Raw genomic sequence first — 13,522 nt, forward strand, 5'->3', positions numbered from 1 at the left:
AAACAAGTTAAGAGAAATGTCTCTAATGAGGCCTCCTGAGATCAGTCCATGCAGTGATGAGTCGATTAGTTGATTGGTTGATCTACAGAAAAAGAATAATCCACCATTTTAATAATGGATTAATAGTTTAAGTCATTTCTTGTCACTGAACAATGCTGAACACAATGTGTTTCCAGCTTCTCAGATGTGAGGATTTTCTGTTTTATATCGCTGTAAACTGAATAACAAGGAAAAACAAAGACATCTGAAGACTTGTTCTTGGCCTCTGGGAAACTTTGATGGACATTTTTCACAGTTTTACCAGCTGTACCTCCTGTTAGGATATGAATACAGGCCTGTACTGTAGTGTGGTGACTGTGTGTCGATCAGATCAGAGAACTGAGGGGAAGGATCGCAGAAGACATCCGTCCCGTCCTCCTTTTTTTTGTTTACAGGAGCGTCTATTAATACCAGCCAAGCAGCTCTTTGCTGTCAGTGTTACATTGATCCTCTTAGTGTCTGTCCCACTCACACAGAGTGAAAGAGGTGGACGGAGAGAAAGGAGGACACATGGGGAAGTCAGATGTGTTTTGATTGTTTAGGCTCCACAGATACAGATGGAGTGAAAGCAGAAACAGAGCTGTGATTTACACAAATTTACAACTTGGGTCAGCGTTGCTACGCTGAGCGTTGTGGTTTTGGGTGAGGTAGCCACGGAGTGACAGGCGAGCTGGAGGGTGGCAGGTTGTCGTCTGAGGCAGATATGACTCTGCTGGACTGTGCAGGAGCCAGGATCTCCGGCTGCTGGTCCCTGAGGTCTGACCGCAGGTAAGATCCAACTCTTTGTGCTGTTGTTTTCTCTCGGAGCAGGCGGGACGCCAGTGTTCCCCTCACAAACACAACTGTGGATGTGTGTGTGCGTGAGCCATAAATAGTCTCTAAAAAGGGTTTGTCGGAGAGGTCAGAGGAAGCGCAGGATCTAGGTTAGTTTGCAGGGATTTTTGGTGTGTTTTATTTGTGCTCAGTCTCAGAGGGTTGCCTGCAGTGTATCATTACTGAACAGGCATTTCAAACTGCATCAGCTGAATATGCAAAACATTCATTAGTCCTCTCCTCCATTTTGCAGTTTGTCTCGTTTTGTGTGCACATATGTAGTTGTGTATCGTGTGTGAAACTGAGCAGAGTTGCTAATTTAATTTCTAATTACTGCCAGTGGGAACGCAGGAGTCGCTAAATGTGTCCTCGGAGAGCGTGACGCAAAAGCTAAGCTGACTTTTCCATGTTCCATAGTAGACAGTGGTGTGAGAGTCTAATCTTAATCACAGTGATCTAGAGCCACTTCAGAGGGGAGCGGGTGAATGACCAAGGGTAAAACTAAGATGAAGTTTACTGATGCTGTCGTGCTGACATTTATTTCACTAGAATTCAACTTGGATCTTTGTTTATTTGTTGCTTCTTCTGTCAGGCATTAAAAACTTTGAGAAGGTCTGGGTGAGAGTATCAGACAGTAACATTAACACAGTGTAGGCAGTAATGTAAAAAGTTCAGATTATTAACTTGGGTAAAGGTAAAAATACTCCTATTACAGGTAAAAGAACTACACTGAGAATGCTGCATTGATCTCTCACACTATCAGGAAAATGTACTTAAAGTAAAAGTACTCAGAGTATGCAGAGAAATATCGCCTGTGGATGTATATAGTCTATGTAATGATGCAGTGTAGTATTTATATACAGTACTATGAGCTATCACCATTACCCAGAGTTCAGTGGAGCTGCTTAACCTGTCTTGTTTTGTTTGACTAAAAAAATTATTCAGTTTACTGTGATTTAAGATGAGATGAGATAATGATTAATAAAAATACTTTCATGATTTATTTACTGATTAATTGACTTAAAAAATGTTTTTTACTGCAGAATGGCTTCATTTTTACAATGCATCATATTTTCTGTGTTTTGATTTTAAAGTTTTAATTAGTAACCACAGCTGTCAGATACTTGTAGTGCAGTAAAAAGTACAGTATTTCCCTCAGAGATGTAGTGGACTAGAAGGAAAGAGGCATGAAATGGAAACACTTGTTTGGATACTTGGGTAAATGCACTTGGTCACAATCCACCACCAAATCTAGGCTCCTTTACAAACCTGTAAAAACAATAGAAAACATCTGTTTGTTTTATTCGTCAGCAGCTGAGTTTAACTTCACAACAGGTTTAGCAGCTCAGTGCTCAACAGTCTTACATAACACACACAACACAGTGTTTGCGTAACTGGACAAAGATGTTTTCCTCTTGCACTACAGGTTTTGGCAAACTCGCACACTCTTGTCAGACAGAAATGTGATACAGTTCTTTCTATTGAATACATTTCTTCCTTAAATGTTGTTCTATCTATAAACATACAAAATAGAAGAATCATGTATGTAGATATTAAATAACCGTGTGTCTCCTGTCAGATTTGATATAATAAACCTTTTTTTTACATAACCTCAGCATCTTTTGCAACTCTCATCTGAATGTCTCAGGTGGAAATCCTCATACTTGACTTGTATTGTTTTGTACTAGGGCTGAAACTAATGATTATTTTCACTATTGATGAATCTTTTTCATTTAAAAATCACCGTCTCCTAAAGCGCATGATGATAATATCCACAACCTGAGGATGTAAAGTTTACTGTCACATAAGATGAAGAAAAACAGCTCATCCTAGAAGTATAGAAGCTTAAGCTGGAAAATATTCAACATTTTTGCTTGAAAAGATTTTTGATAATCAAGAGTGGCAGGTTATTTTTCTTTCTGTCCACTCATCAAGTAATAGACTAATCATTTCAGCTCTGTACTTCACTTCAGCGAGATGCTCAGTATGCCTCTTATCTGTCATTTGTTCTGAAATTCTGATCATTTCTTGGAAAACAAAATAATAATTTGAGAAAATATTCTTAAGTAAAGGGGTTTTTGACCACATCTCACAGCCTACACTTATATACTGAGAAAACAGTTGATGAAGGCAGTGAAATGTGGGTGAAAGCTCTGGAGGAAGCTGGCAAATTTTGTCTAAGGTCAAAATACTAAATGTTTTATAAATAGTTGAGCACCTTACATGTTGTATTACACCTGGACTTCATGTATAAAATGTATGTATTACAACATTTAACCAGGTGTCAGACTCCTCGGTGTGTTCAGGCTCTAACCTGTCCCTGTTTTGCTGTGTGTTGCAGTGGGAGTGGGGAGGACTCGTTGGACCGGCTGCTGCCCCCCTCCGGGGCCCCCCGCAGGAAGAGCGCTACCTCGCTGAGTAAAACCGAGCCTCCTCTGCTCCGCACGGGCACACGAACCATCTACACCGCCGGCCGACCTCCCTGGTACGACGAGCACGGAGCTCAGTCGAAAGAGGCCTTTGTCATCGGTATGTCACTCGCTGACGTTGATGTTTTTATCCTCCTGCAGAACCTCTCCTCGTGTCCCGCTCTGTCTTATTATACCCATATAAACACTGCACTGCAATCACACATGCATACCGCCAGACAACATTAGACACACTCTGAAAAACACACATAATGGGCCTTTGAAATGTGTGGCTGTGTGTGTGTGTGGATCTGCAGGGTTGTGTGGGGGCAGCGCCTCAGGGAAGACCACCGTGGCCAATAAGATCATCGAGGCTCTGGATGTGCCGTGGGTTGTGCTGTTGTCTATGGATTCTTTCTACAAGGTGAGAGAAGATGTTTTGTCTTTCTGTCGCAGGTTTGACTCAATAGGCTGTGGTAACATTTTAGATTATATCCTGTAAATTACAGTGTGAATACTTGAGTAGCAGTGATATACTCAACACAGTATGTATCTACAGATAGATATAGATATGAATGAAATTGTAAATACTTTTTTAAACAATAACTGTGTCATGAAAAGCAGCAGACATAAGTTTATATGACATAAGTATGATATGTTGGCTTTTATTGTGCACACACTTGAAAGCCGTGCTATATTTTATACTGTATGTCGTCCAGTAAACTTAAATTAAGTTTGCTTGTGAATGTAAAACGCAGAACACTGACTTAAACATAAAGTATAATACATTTATAAAACATCTGGGATGGATATTTGACACTATTTTCTTACGTGTTATAGACTAAAAGATAAATTAGGTGAGAAAACAAATGGCAGATTAGTTGTCTGTTACAGCCCTAAAAGGTTGGGAAGAAACGGGACTTGCTGCTTTACATTTTATAATAGGCTCACGTCCACACCACTGCACTGTAGTCATTAGGATGGTCCTCTCTCTATCAGAGAGCACACATGTTGATATTTATACACAAGACAGTTAGGTAAACTTCCTGCCTGTATCTCCAGCCTTTTATCTTTGCACACCAACAACTATAGCAATAGATCAGATTCTTTTAAATGCCCCAGGCTGCACTCAGAGTTTGGTAAAACTGCGTTTCTTTTGAATGAGTTACAAAATATAATTACATTAGGTGCAGTCCCTCATTAAATATATTCAAAAGTCTGCCCTGAAGGAAACATGTTACTAACCAACAGTTTTTAAATGAATGAGAACTTCCTATGAGATGGACTGTGGATATCAATGACTGGCTCGTATATTTCTCATCTTTTACTCTCCTTATTGTTTTTCTTTTATGTTTTTCCAAACAAAATTGTTTGTTTCTGTAACCGGTTGTTCTGCCTCTTGACCAGGACTCTCTGGAAGAAGAGATCTCATATCTCAACAGGACTTTCATGGATAAAATAAAAAAGAAATTTCTTCTTTTCTACTTGTGGAGAAATAGTTAAACTTTTTGGGAAATACACTTGTTCACTAACTTGCTGAGAGTTAGACAAGGAGATTGATACCAGTTCAGGCAACAAAGAAGAAGCAGTTACAGCATATGACTCCCTGTTAAACTACAATTTGTCGTTTTTTACATTTTGGTTCGTATACAGCGTGTTAATCAGTGAGGTTTAGAGGAGCTGGTGGTGCTGGGATTTTGAACCCTGCAGTGATTTTGTCTCACCCTCATTCCCATCTCTGTGCTGAGCTAAGCTGATCACCTGCTGGCTCTATCTCCACAGTTAAGCACAGACATGAACGATATCGATCTCTCATCTAACTCAGCAACAAAGTGAATAAACATGTTTCCCAAAATGTCCAATGTCTCCTTTGAAATCTTCAAACATGCTTTATCAGCAACATCCTGTTAATCTGCTGTGTGTGTGTGTGTGTGTGTGTGTGTGTGTGTGTGTGTGTGTTTAACAGGTTTTGTCTCCTGAGGAACAGGCCCTGGCAGCGAGTAACGACTACAACTTCGACCATCCCGGGGCGTTTGACTTCGAGCTGCTGGTCGCCACGCTCCGAAAGCTGAAGCAGGGCAAGAGTGTGAAGATCCCGGTGTATGATTTCACCACGCACAGACGACAGAAAGACTGGGTGAGATGTTTTATCACAGAAAAGTCCTCAGTGATGACTTGAACTGTTCAAAGGTCAAATCCAGTAAAGAAAGTATAGCAGCATTTTTCTCTGTAAACATGTTTTCTCCAGTAAAAATGTTCCTCAAAGTGACATTCTGCAGCTTTAATCTTATAAAAACTGAACTGACTATTCATGAAGCAGCCTTCTGCTTTGAAGACTCTCAGTTTTTCCTTTTCTTTATGCAGAAAAATGTCTATGGCGCCAGTGTAATCATATTTGAAGGAATTATGTCTTTTGCGGACAAAGAGCTTCTTCAGGTAAGGCAATATGTTTTCTTTTTTTCTTTTCTTTTTGAAGAATTCTTGACTGAATTGAAGTAATCATCACCAGGTGCTGTTTGAGCAGCTGCTTTGTCGAAGTGAATATTATTGAACCGTTCAGGGATGTTTGCTCTTCGCACCTGCAGCTCCTGGATATGAAAATCTTTGTGGACACAGACTCAGACATCCGGCTGGTCCGCCGGCTCCGCAGGGACATCACAGAGCGCGGCCGGGACATTGAAGGCGTCATCAAGCAATACAACAAGTTTGTGAAGCCAGCCTTTGAGCAGTACATCGAGCCAACCATGAGGCTCGCTGATATCGTCGTGCCAAGAGGTGAGAGAGCCAGACCTCCTCATCACTCTCCAACAAAGAACATCCCTGAAACGTCTCCAACTGTCTCTGTCATCGTCTCTCCCAGGTGGTGGGAATATGGTGGCCATCGATCTTATAGTCCAGCATGTTCACAGCCAGCTGGAGGAGGTGAGTGACTGTACAGAGGAAGGTGGCGCCACCATGTGTCTGAAAGCTGTAACACAGGCAGAGATAGAGACTCCCACCTGTTTGTGCAATAACCAGCTGCAAACTCAGATTAAATCACAGTTTTCTCAGTCACCTGGTTTCAAACCTTATTGCTCTTGTGTCAAAGGATGCATCATATTGTCAAAAACCTCTTAAAAAGACCAAAACCAAAGTGATGACTTGCTCCTACTCAGCAGCATTTTATCAAATCTGAATCCAGTTTTGGTTGTTCGCTGAGGGACTGAAGACATGAACAAAAAATGTACTCTCTCTATTTCACGCTGTACAAATCTAAACCACAGAGATTCTGCAGTGATGAAAGGTTGTAGGGCTTCCACCCCATATAATTTGTCACTGCCCTGTGACATTTGTTAACCCTTCCCTGCAAAGGAAAATGGAAATTTCTGTGGCTTTTCTGTGGCATCTGGCTGCAGAAACCATAGACGTTCGAGTAAAAACAATATAATGAAATAAATATCAACTCTAATTCATCTTTTAACAAATATTAATTAAAGACATTTCAGATTGTTCTGCATGTGCAGGCACAGCTGCTGTTTCACTGTTGTGGTTCACAGACCATCTAATGCAGAGCACTCGTCTTTCTCGTTGTCAGAAATGCCTTTTGAAGGTTTTATTTTACCACATTAGATGCTTGATAAATATTTAAGCTCTCATCATTCCCCACTTTGTTGTGAGTACCCACCTGCAGATATTGCATTTCACGGTCATCTGGTTGACTTCATTGTTGTTTATCTACACTTTAAAATATTTCTGTCATGGCGATGTTTTGTTAGTTCTGTCTCGCTGTTTGTGTAAGTCACCAGTTTTTCATCTTTTCAGACGCCTGCAGTCTCACAGAGGAGCAAAACTATCGAGGAGAAAGTGCAATTAAATGATTATATCAAGGATAAAGGTTCATTGGCACCTGAGATTAACAAATCTAAACTGAAACCAGATCCAAAATGGAACCAGTTACTGAAACCGTCCTTGCACACCAGTGAACTGCACTGGGTGACATATTCCTTTATTACCATGAACACACACAGTAGTTTATTTCGATCCACATCCTGCTGCTGTAAATACTCTATTATGCAGCAAATCCACAGCTGAAAATAGTCCCAAACAAATGCTCTGTTTCCTCCTGTTTGACTAACTTTCCTAAAATGACTGTGCCCAGCTGTTGTGGGATATTATTTTGCCTTTTTTTTAAAAAAGATGAAACTGTATATTTGTTGTGCATTTTTAAAGAGTTACATGTTTAGGAGCAATTAACAGACAGATTGAAGAAGTCAGAAACTATTATATCACCAGCCTTATCCTTTCAGATCCTTTTTCTTCTTTTGACTATCTACATTTTGTACCACCTTTCATTGCCTCTCTCTTACCCTCTCTTTATGCAGCGTGAGCTCAGTGTCAGGTATGCTGATACATATTTTGACTTTGCCTTCTGTGACTCTCTCTGGTGTTGTATCAGTGCTTTAGTTGCTCTGAACCTTCACTCTCTCTCTCTGGTCTGCCTTTCTGAGTTCCCGTGACTTGGTCTTAATAACTCTCTGCCACCTTTAAGTCAGACCTGCTTTGTTCTAGTAAAAAACCTTTTGATCTGAACCAGCTCTCCTTGGTCTCAGGGCTCTCCTGGCCTCGGCTCAGCAGACTCAGCCGCTGCCTCAGACGCTCAGTGTGTTGGAGAGCACGCCGCAGGTCAGAGGTCTGCACACCATCATCAGGTACCGGCCTCTGCTCGTGTTCAGCTTTGTATCCTTGCAGCAGCAGTGCATAAAAGCTTTAAAACATTTTATTTTGTTCTGCCACAGGAGCAAAGAAACCAGTCGAGACGAGTTCATCTTCTACTCAAAGAGATTAATGAGGCTCCTCATAGAACATGCACTCACATTTCTGCCATCACAGGTACTTCAATTAAGAAGAAGAGGCTTTAATCAGTGTTTTTATACCAACAACTGATCACATGACTGCTTAGGTGAAAAGGTTTGCTCTTTGTGACGACCCACAGATAATTATCACTTGAATCTCTTAGTTTTATAAAGTCATTGTTTTGGTTTTCAGGTCCACAGCTTTACTGTTTTAGTCCAGTCTCATCAGATCTCATCAGCAGGCAACAAGCTCAGAAAGTCTCTGACACAACAACTGTACACAACCTGTTCAGGACTAAATGCCAGAGAGAGACGTTTAGCAGGTACCTGCTGAAGAAGTGCAACATTTAGCAGCTAAAGAGCCAGATATTTCTCTAAAATAACTAAAATTCAAATGAATTATAATGTTGCTCTGTAACTGCTGGCTAAAATGTTTGCCATATCAAGTTAAGAGGAGTGTTCACAGCATCAATCCACTGCTTCCAAGTGGCCGAAAGTTCAGTAAATAATACAAATAATCTTTACTTTCTTTACATTCAAACCACATGTTTTTGGAATTCACAGCTGTCCAGGCAGCCATCACTTCTAGTTTCTGCCAGTATAGTTTGAAAACACAAACCTTTCTCGAGATAATTATGATAATCACACTATTTTGAAAACATAATTATTGCTGGATTCCAGAGCTAGTTCCACCAAGAGTCAAACCAGCAAACAACTTCACAACATCTTCAGTTTATCTTTTTCTTACATCTATGATTATTGTTTCTCTTAAGTGTTTCTAAAAGCAAAGCTTTTAAGCAGCCAACTCTTGGATGTCAGTTGTCACAGCTTGAATGTGTCAACAAGAAGGAGTTTTCAGCACAGTAACAGCTCCTGACAACGCACCTGACAAAAAAATAAAAATAAAGGTGACTGAGCGCTTGTTATGATGGATTGCCTCTGGTGTCTCCAGCAAAGTTCAAGTCCCTGCAAGTTGATTTTCATACCAGACTGACATCACCCAAACTGTCTGCCTGGGAGGTATCATATTAAAAGTCCTTTGGGAAATTGTTGTTATTTGTAGGGTTTGAGGTGAATTTTGTTGCAGTGATACAGTAAATATGTACAGAAATGTCTCACGCAGTCGCAAGACAACGTTCTATATGTGCATTCAAAAACAGAGATACACATGTTTTTGTGTCAGCATCTGTACGTTTGGTGTGTTTGTGTTATAAAATGAGATCTCTTAAAAATTCTTCCCTTCTGTATCCTCTAACAGTCGTGTGTAGTTCAGACTCCACAGGGCCACGAGTACGAGGGCCGCAGTTACAACGGGAGAGGGGTGAGCGATGTTCTTGTTTTACAAGGTCTCTGTAACTTCCACTCGAGTGTGTCCTCAGGGTTCCTGTCATCACACTTGCTCCGCTGCCTCGTCTCCACAGATCACCGGTGTGTCGATCCTGCGGGCAGGAGAGACCATGGAGCCTGCCCTGAGGGCCGTGTGCAAGGACGTCCGCATCGGCAAAATCCTCATCCAGACCAACCTCGACTCAGGCGAACCGGAGGTAGATAAAATGGGTCATTTAGTGCCAAATATCCTGAACGTGCTCGTCTTCAAGATGCTTATGTGTGCTATGCTCTGTGACACTTACACAATGTTGGACAGTGTCTCCAAAACCACATCAGACAAGAGATGAAAATGTTTTGATTGTTTTCTTGTTTTTTTTTTTTTTTTTCTTCCACATGATGTGTGTCTCCGTGGTAACTACCCTTCCTGCTTTTGTAACCATGGTAACCTGTCTCCTCCTCTCTGGCCTCGCCAGCTGCATTACCTGCGTCTGCCCAAAGACATCAGTGAAGATCATGTCATCCTAATGGACAGCACCGTCTCCACCGGCGCAGCTGCCATGATGGCAGTACGAGTCCTATTGGTGGGTGGAGATTAACATCATTATTCTTCAGTAAGACAACAATAGGAGACACTCTCCTCTTCGTCAGTCGCGTGTTGTTGTTTTTTTTCTCTCTCTGTCTTGGTGAGGTTTGATCAGCACTTCTTCTGCAAAGAGAAAAGTCAAATAATTTCTTCCCTTTGCCTTCAGCGCACTAATTATCCTCCTGGTCATGATAAAGCAGGTATTGACGGCTGTGATGTGTGTGTGTGTGTGTGTGTGTGTGTGACTGAGCAGGATCACGAGGTGCAAGAGGATAAGATCATGTTGGTGTCGCTGTTGATGGCGGAGCTCGGCGTGCACTCTGTGGCCTACGCCTTCCCGAAAGTGAAAATCATCACCACCGCTGTGGACAAGAGTCTGGACGATAACTTACATGTAATTCCTGGCATCGGTAAGCAAATAAATACACACACTCACTGTTTTTATAACTGCGCTGCAAAATCAGACACATTTTGTATAAAGCAGAACGTACTTGCCTGTTTTCAGTCTCTCAACCTTTGAAGAACTTGTCTAATTTTAATGCTTAATGGTGATTCACAGGAGGATTTCAGCTCACAAACACTGTCCTTGGTGTGATTGATTTTACTTTTATACAGGAAATAAAAATGTCCACAGTCTTTGCAGCAGATAAAAGATATTAAACATCTGTTTCACCTTGACAGATTTCATTTCATGTCCCAGCAGATTCTAATTTTATGCTTGTGTCACTTTAGATTTGAAGCGAACGCTCCTTTTGATCACCACTGTAACTAAACTGCACAATACACATATTAGATCACCAGTCTCTTCTCTGCAAACAAATTATTACATATGATTACATAATTAAACTTTACTTACAAACATTAAGATGAATATTCACTGTAGTATGTTTCACCATACATACTGTTTGTGAATCAGCCGCAAAAGTCATAATTTTAGTAACCATCTCTTCCATCCTTTTCTCCTATTCCACTCGTACACAGTAGCTCTGTTGTGTGTTTTCAGGGGACTTTGGGGATCGGTACTTTCGGGACAGACGGGTCCGACAGCTGGAGTGATGAGGAGGACCAGGAGCAGCCGTCATACTGACGCAAACATCTGTGAGCCTCTTTGAAGGAGAACACAAACACTACTTGAAAACTTCTGTTATTGTGCATCCTCTCTGGGCATAGAAAAAAAAACAACTGTTATATTCACTTTTTCTGTACTGTACGTGAAATTTTGTACTCTTATACAACAGATGAGTCTCAGGTCAAGTTGTATGCATGAGGGATGTTTTGCCCTGTGTACAACTGAGAGTTCATCGTAATATTTTCATACTCAGATGGTCACAGAGGTGAAACAGTGCCATTACCTTTCAGGTACAATAATTCAACAACATTATTATTATATACTAAATAACTTTATCCAGGACTGGGTTGCACCAGTTGTTTGTAAATTCACAAACTTAAGGAACGCCTTGACTAGTAAGGACTTTATTAATGTGTGATTCGATCTCTAGAAAACATCTGTAACAACATGAAATCACATCCAATCAACAATCAGCATCACAAGTTGTAACATAACTTCCAATGTTGTTGTTGTTCCATTGTTGCTTGTTTTGTAAAAGCAACAATTTAATGTTATTGTAGGAATATCACTCTATACCAGTATAACTGATAAAACTTTAATTTTGGTTCATGTTGTACAAAGTCAGCAAAGGAAATATAACATTTCTGGCCGCCATCTTTTTTTAAGATCAGGAAAAATAGACACCACTACATAAATGGGTAAAAAATCTGATTTACTCCTGCATCAGATGGAATATTTTATTATCCAAATGGTTAGTAAAGTCTACAGGGAGTATAGACATATAGGTTCAGAATAGCAGTAAGTGTGGTTAAACCACCTTTCAAATATATTTACTTATTAAAAAATCTGATGTATAGCTGTGTCAATAACTAGGTTTGAATTTCATGAACAGCTGGTGCAACCTGCTCATGAATATGTTCCTATACAGTTCATCCACTCCTTTATGCTGCTCTGAGGACTTTTTTTATGTAATGTAATTAACTCAAATCTAAAGTAGAGTTAGAAATTTTATATTAAACATATATGACAAAGGGAAATTACTGTAATTTCCAAGTCTTGCAGGTTTACACTCACAGCAGGTGAGTGAAGTGTAAATCTTAAATTCAGGGTATGAGCGATCATCTCAGAGATTAAAGTCAGACGTCGTTTTCAGTCCTTCACTGCCTCTTTCTGCTTCTACTTTAAAACGATGTGTGCTCATTGTATATATGGACCGATCAATAAGGAGTGATGATCAGCGCGAGGTCATGGACGGTCACATGCTCACTGCTGAATATTCTCCATGCTCCTCTGACTCTCAGGGTTCAGGCGCAGGCCACTCTGCTCCCTCTCTGATGCACTTTAGAGCCTGAAGGGGTCAGTGTAGCTCACATTTAGCTCTCTCTCTCTCTCTCTCTCTGTGATTTATAGCGTGTCCCTCTGAGAAATGTGTGTCTCGTTACAGTGCAGGAGAATGCACACAGGCTCACCTGAATCGCCTCCCAAGTTGAAATGTGTTGATTTGATGTCATGAGTTTCTCCTCTCGTGGTTCGTGATTTCACCAAATGATCTGACGCAGAATGCAGTGTGGTGATGCTGAGTTATAAACATGTAAGATGATGATAACAATGTCATTCCAGGGTTACACACTGAGCAGTAAAAACCTCCAGTTTTTCCCTCCCCTCCTGTGTTTCACACTGTTTACTCCAAACGCGCCTCGTGATCCCTGTTATGAGACAGAGGTTGGTAATGATACGACCCCCCCTCCATCTCTCTCTCTCCCTCCTCTTCTTCCCCAGCCGCCGGTTTGTGACCTTACGTTCAGTTATTATCTCTTCTGTCTCCCTCCTCCTGTGTCTTTTTCAACTGTCATGTGCCCTCAATGAATCTGACAGTCTTCATTCATGCATTTATTCAGTCATTCATTCTCCACACAGTGAGATTAACACATCATCCTCACACCTACAGAATCTCCTGCTCCTACACGTTTGTTTTGGGCTCCGTGTGTGTGTGTGTGTGTGTGTGTGTGTGTGTGTGTGTGTGTGTGTGTGTGTTTTTTCTGTGCGATATCTCCTCGCCGAGTGGGTGACACTGTGATCACGGATGTCATACGACGCACGCTGTATTCTCCAAGACAGCAGAAGACTCGCTCGCCCATGTGACTACTGCCTCAAGGTTAACCTGTTACCATGGAGACAGGCCCGCCAATGAAAATTCAGCAGACGGTTGCGATGTTGACTGCAAGCTTTTTGTTTTAAGGGGTGACCTATTTTTTTTTTCTACACCGCCCTCCCCATCCACCACCATCACCATCACCCCCCCTCCACAGCTACTCAGACGCAGACCCCGCTACTCTGTGTGCACATGTGCACGTGCGCACAGATAAAAAAAACATGGGAAGGCTACTCACACACACACATGCACACACACGCTTGTACTCCATGTGAAATGAGGTTGTGAGGTTGTACA

The 13,522-nt window shown here is 41.2% G+C and overlaps 1 protein-coding gene across 1 annotated transcript; it reads left to right on the forward strand.

Annotated features, from left to right (window-relative positions):
• The first annotated feature begins 689 nt into the window (after positions 1-689).
• Positions 690-13,199, forward strand: uckl1a (uridine-cytidine kinase 1-like 1a). Its single transcript, XM_018674545.2, is given in 16 exon segments — positions 690-807; positions 3,194-3,381; positions 3,578-3,684; positions 5,227-5,397; positions 5,625-5,696; positions 5,846-6,035; positions 6,121-6,182; positions 7,622-7,638; positions 7,850-7,948; positions 8,036-8,129; positions 9,351-9,413; positions 9,514-9,636; positions 9,895-10,002; positions 10,258-10,414; positions 11,008-11,027; positions 11,029-13,199. Coding segments are annotated over 16 exon segments (1,599 nt in total). The 5' UTR covers positions 690-742; the 3' UTR covers positions 11,092-13,199.
• The last annotated feature ends 323 nt before the right edge of the window (positions 13,200-13,522 follow it).

The sequence above is a fragment of the Lates calcarifer genome, linkage group LG6 (assembly GCF_001640805.2).
Source record: "Lates calcarifer isolate ASB-BC8 linkage group LG6, TLL_Latcal_v3, whole genome shotgun sequence".
NCBI lineage: Eukaryota > Metazoa > Chordata > Actinopteri > Centropomidae > Lates > Lates calcarifer.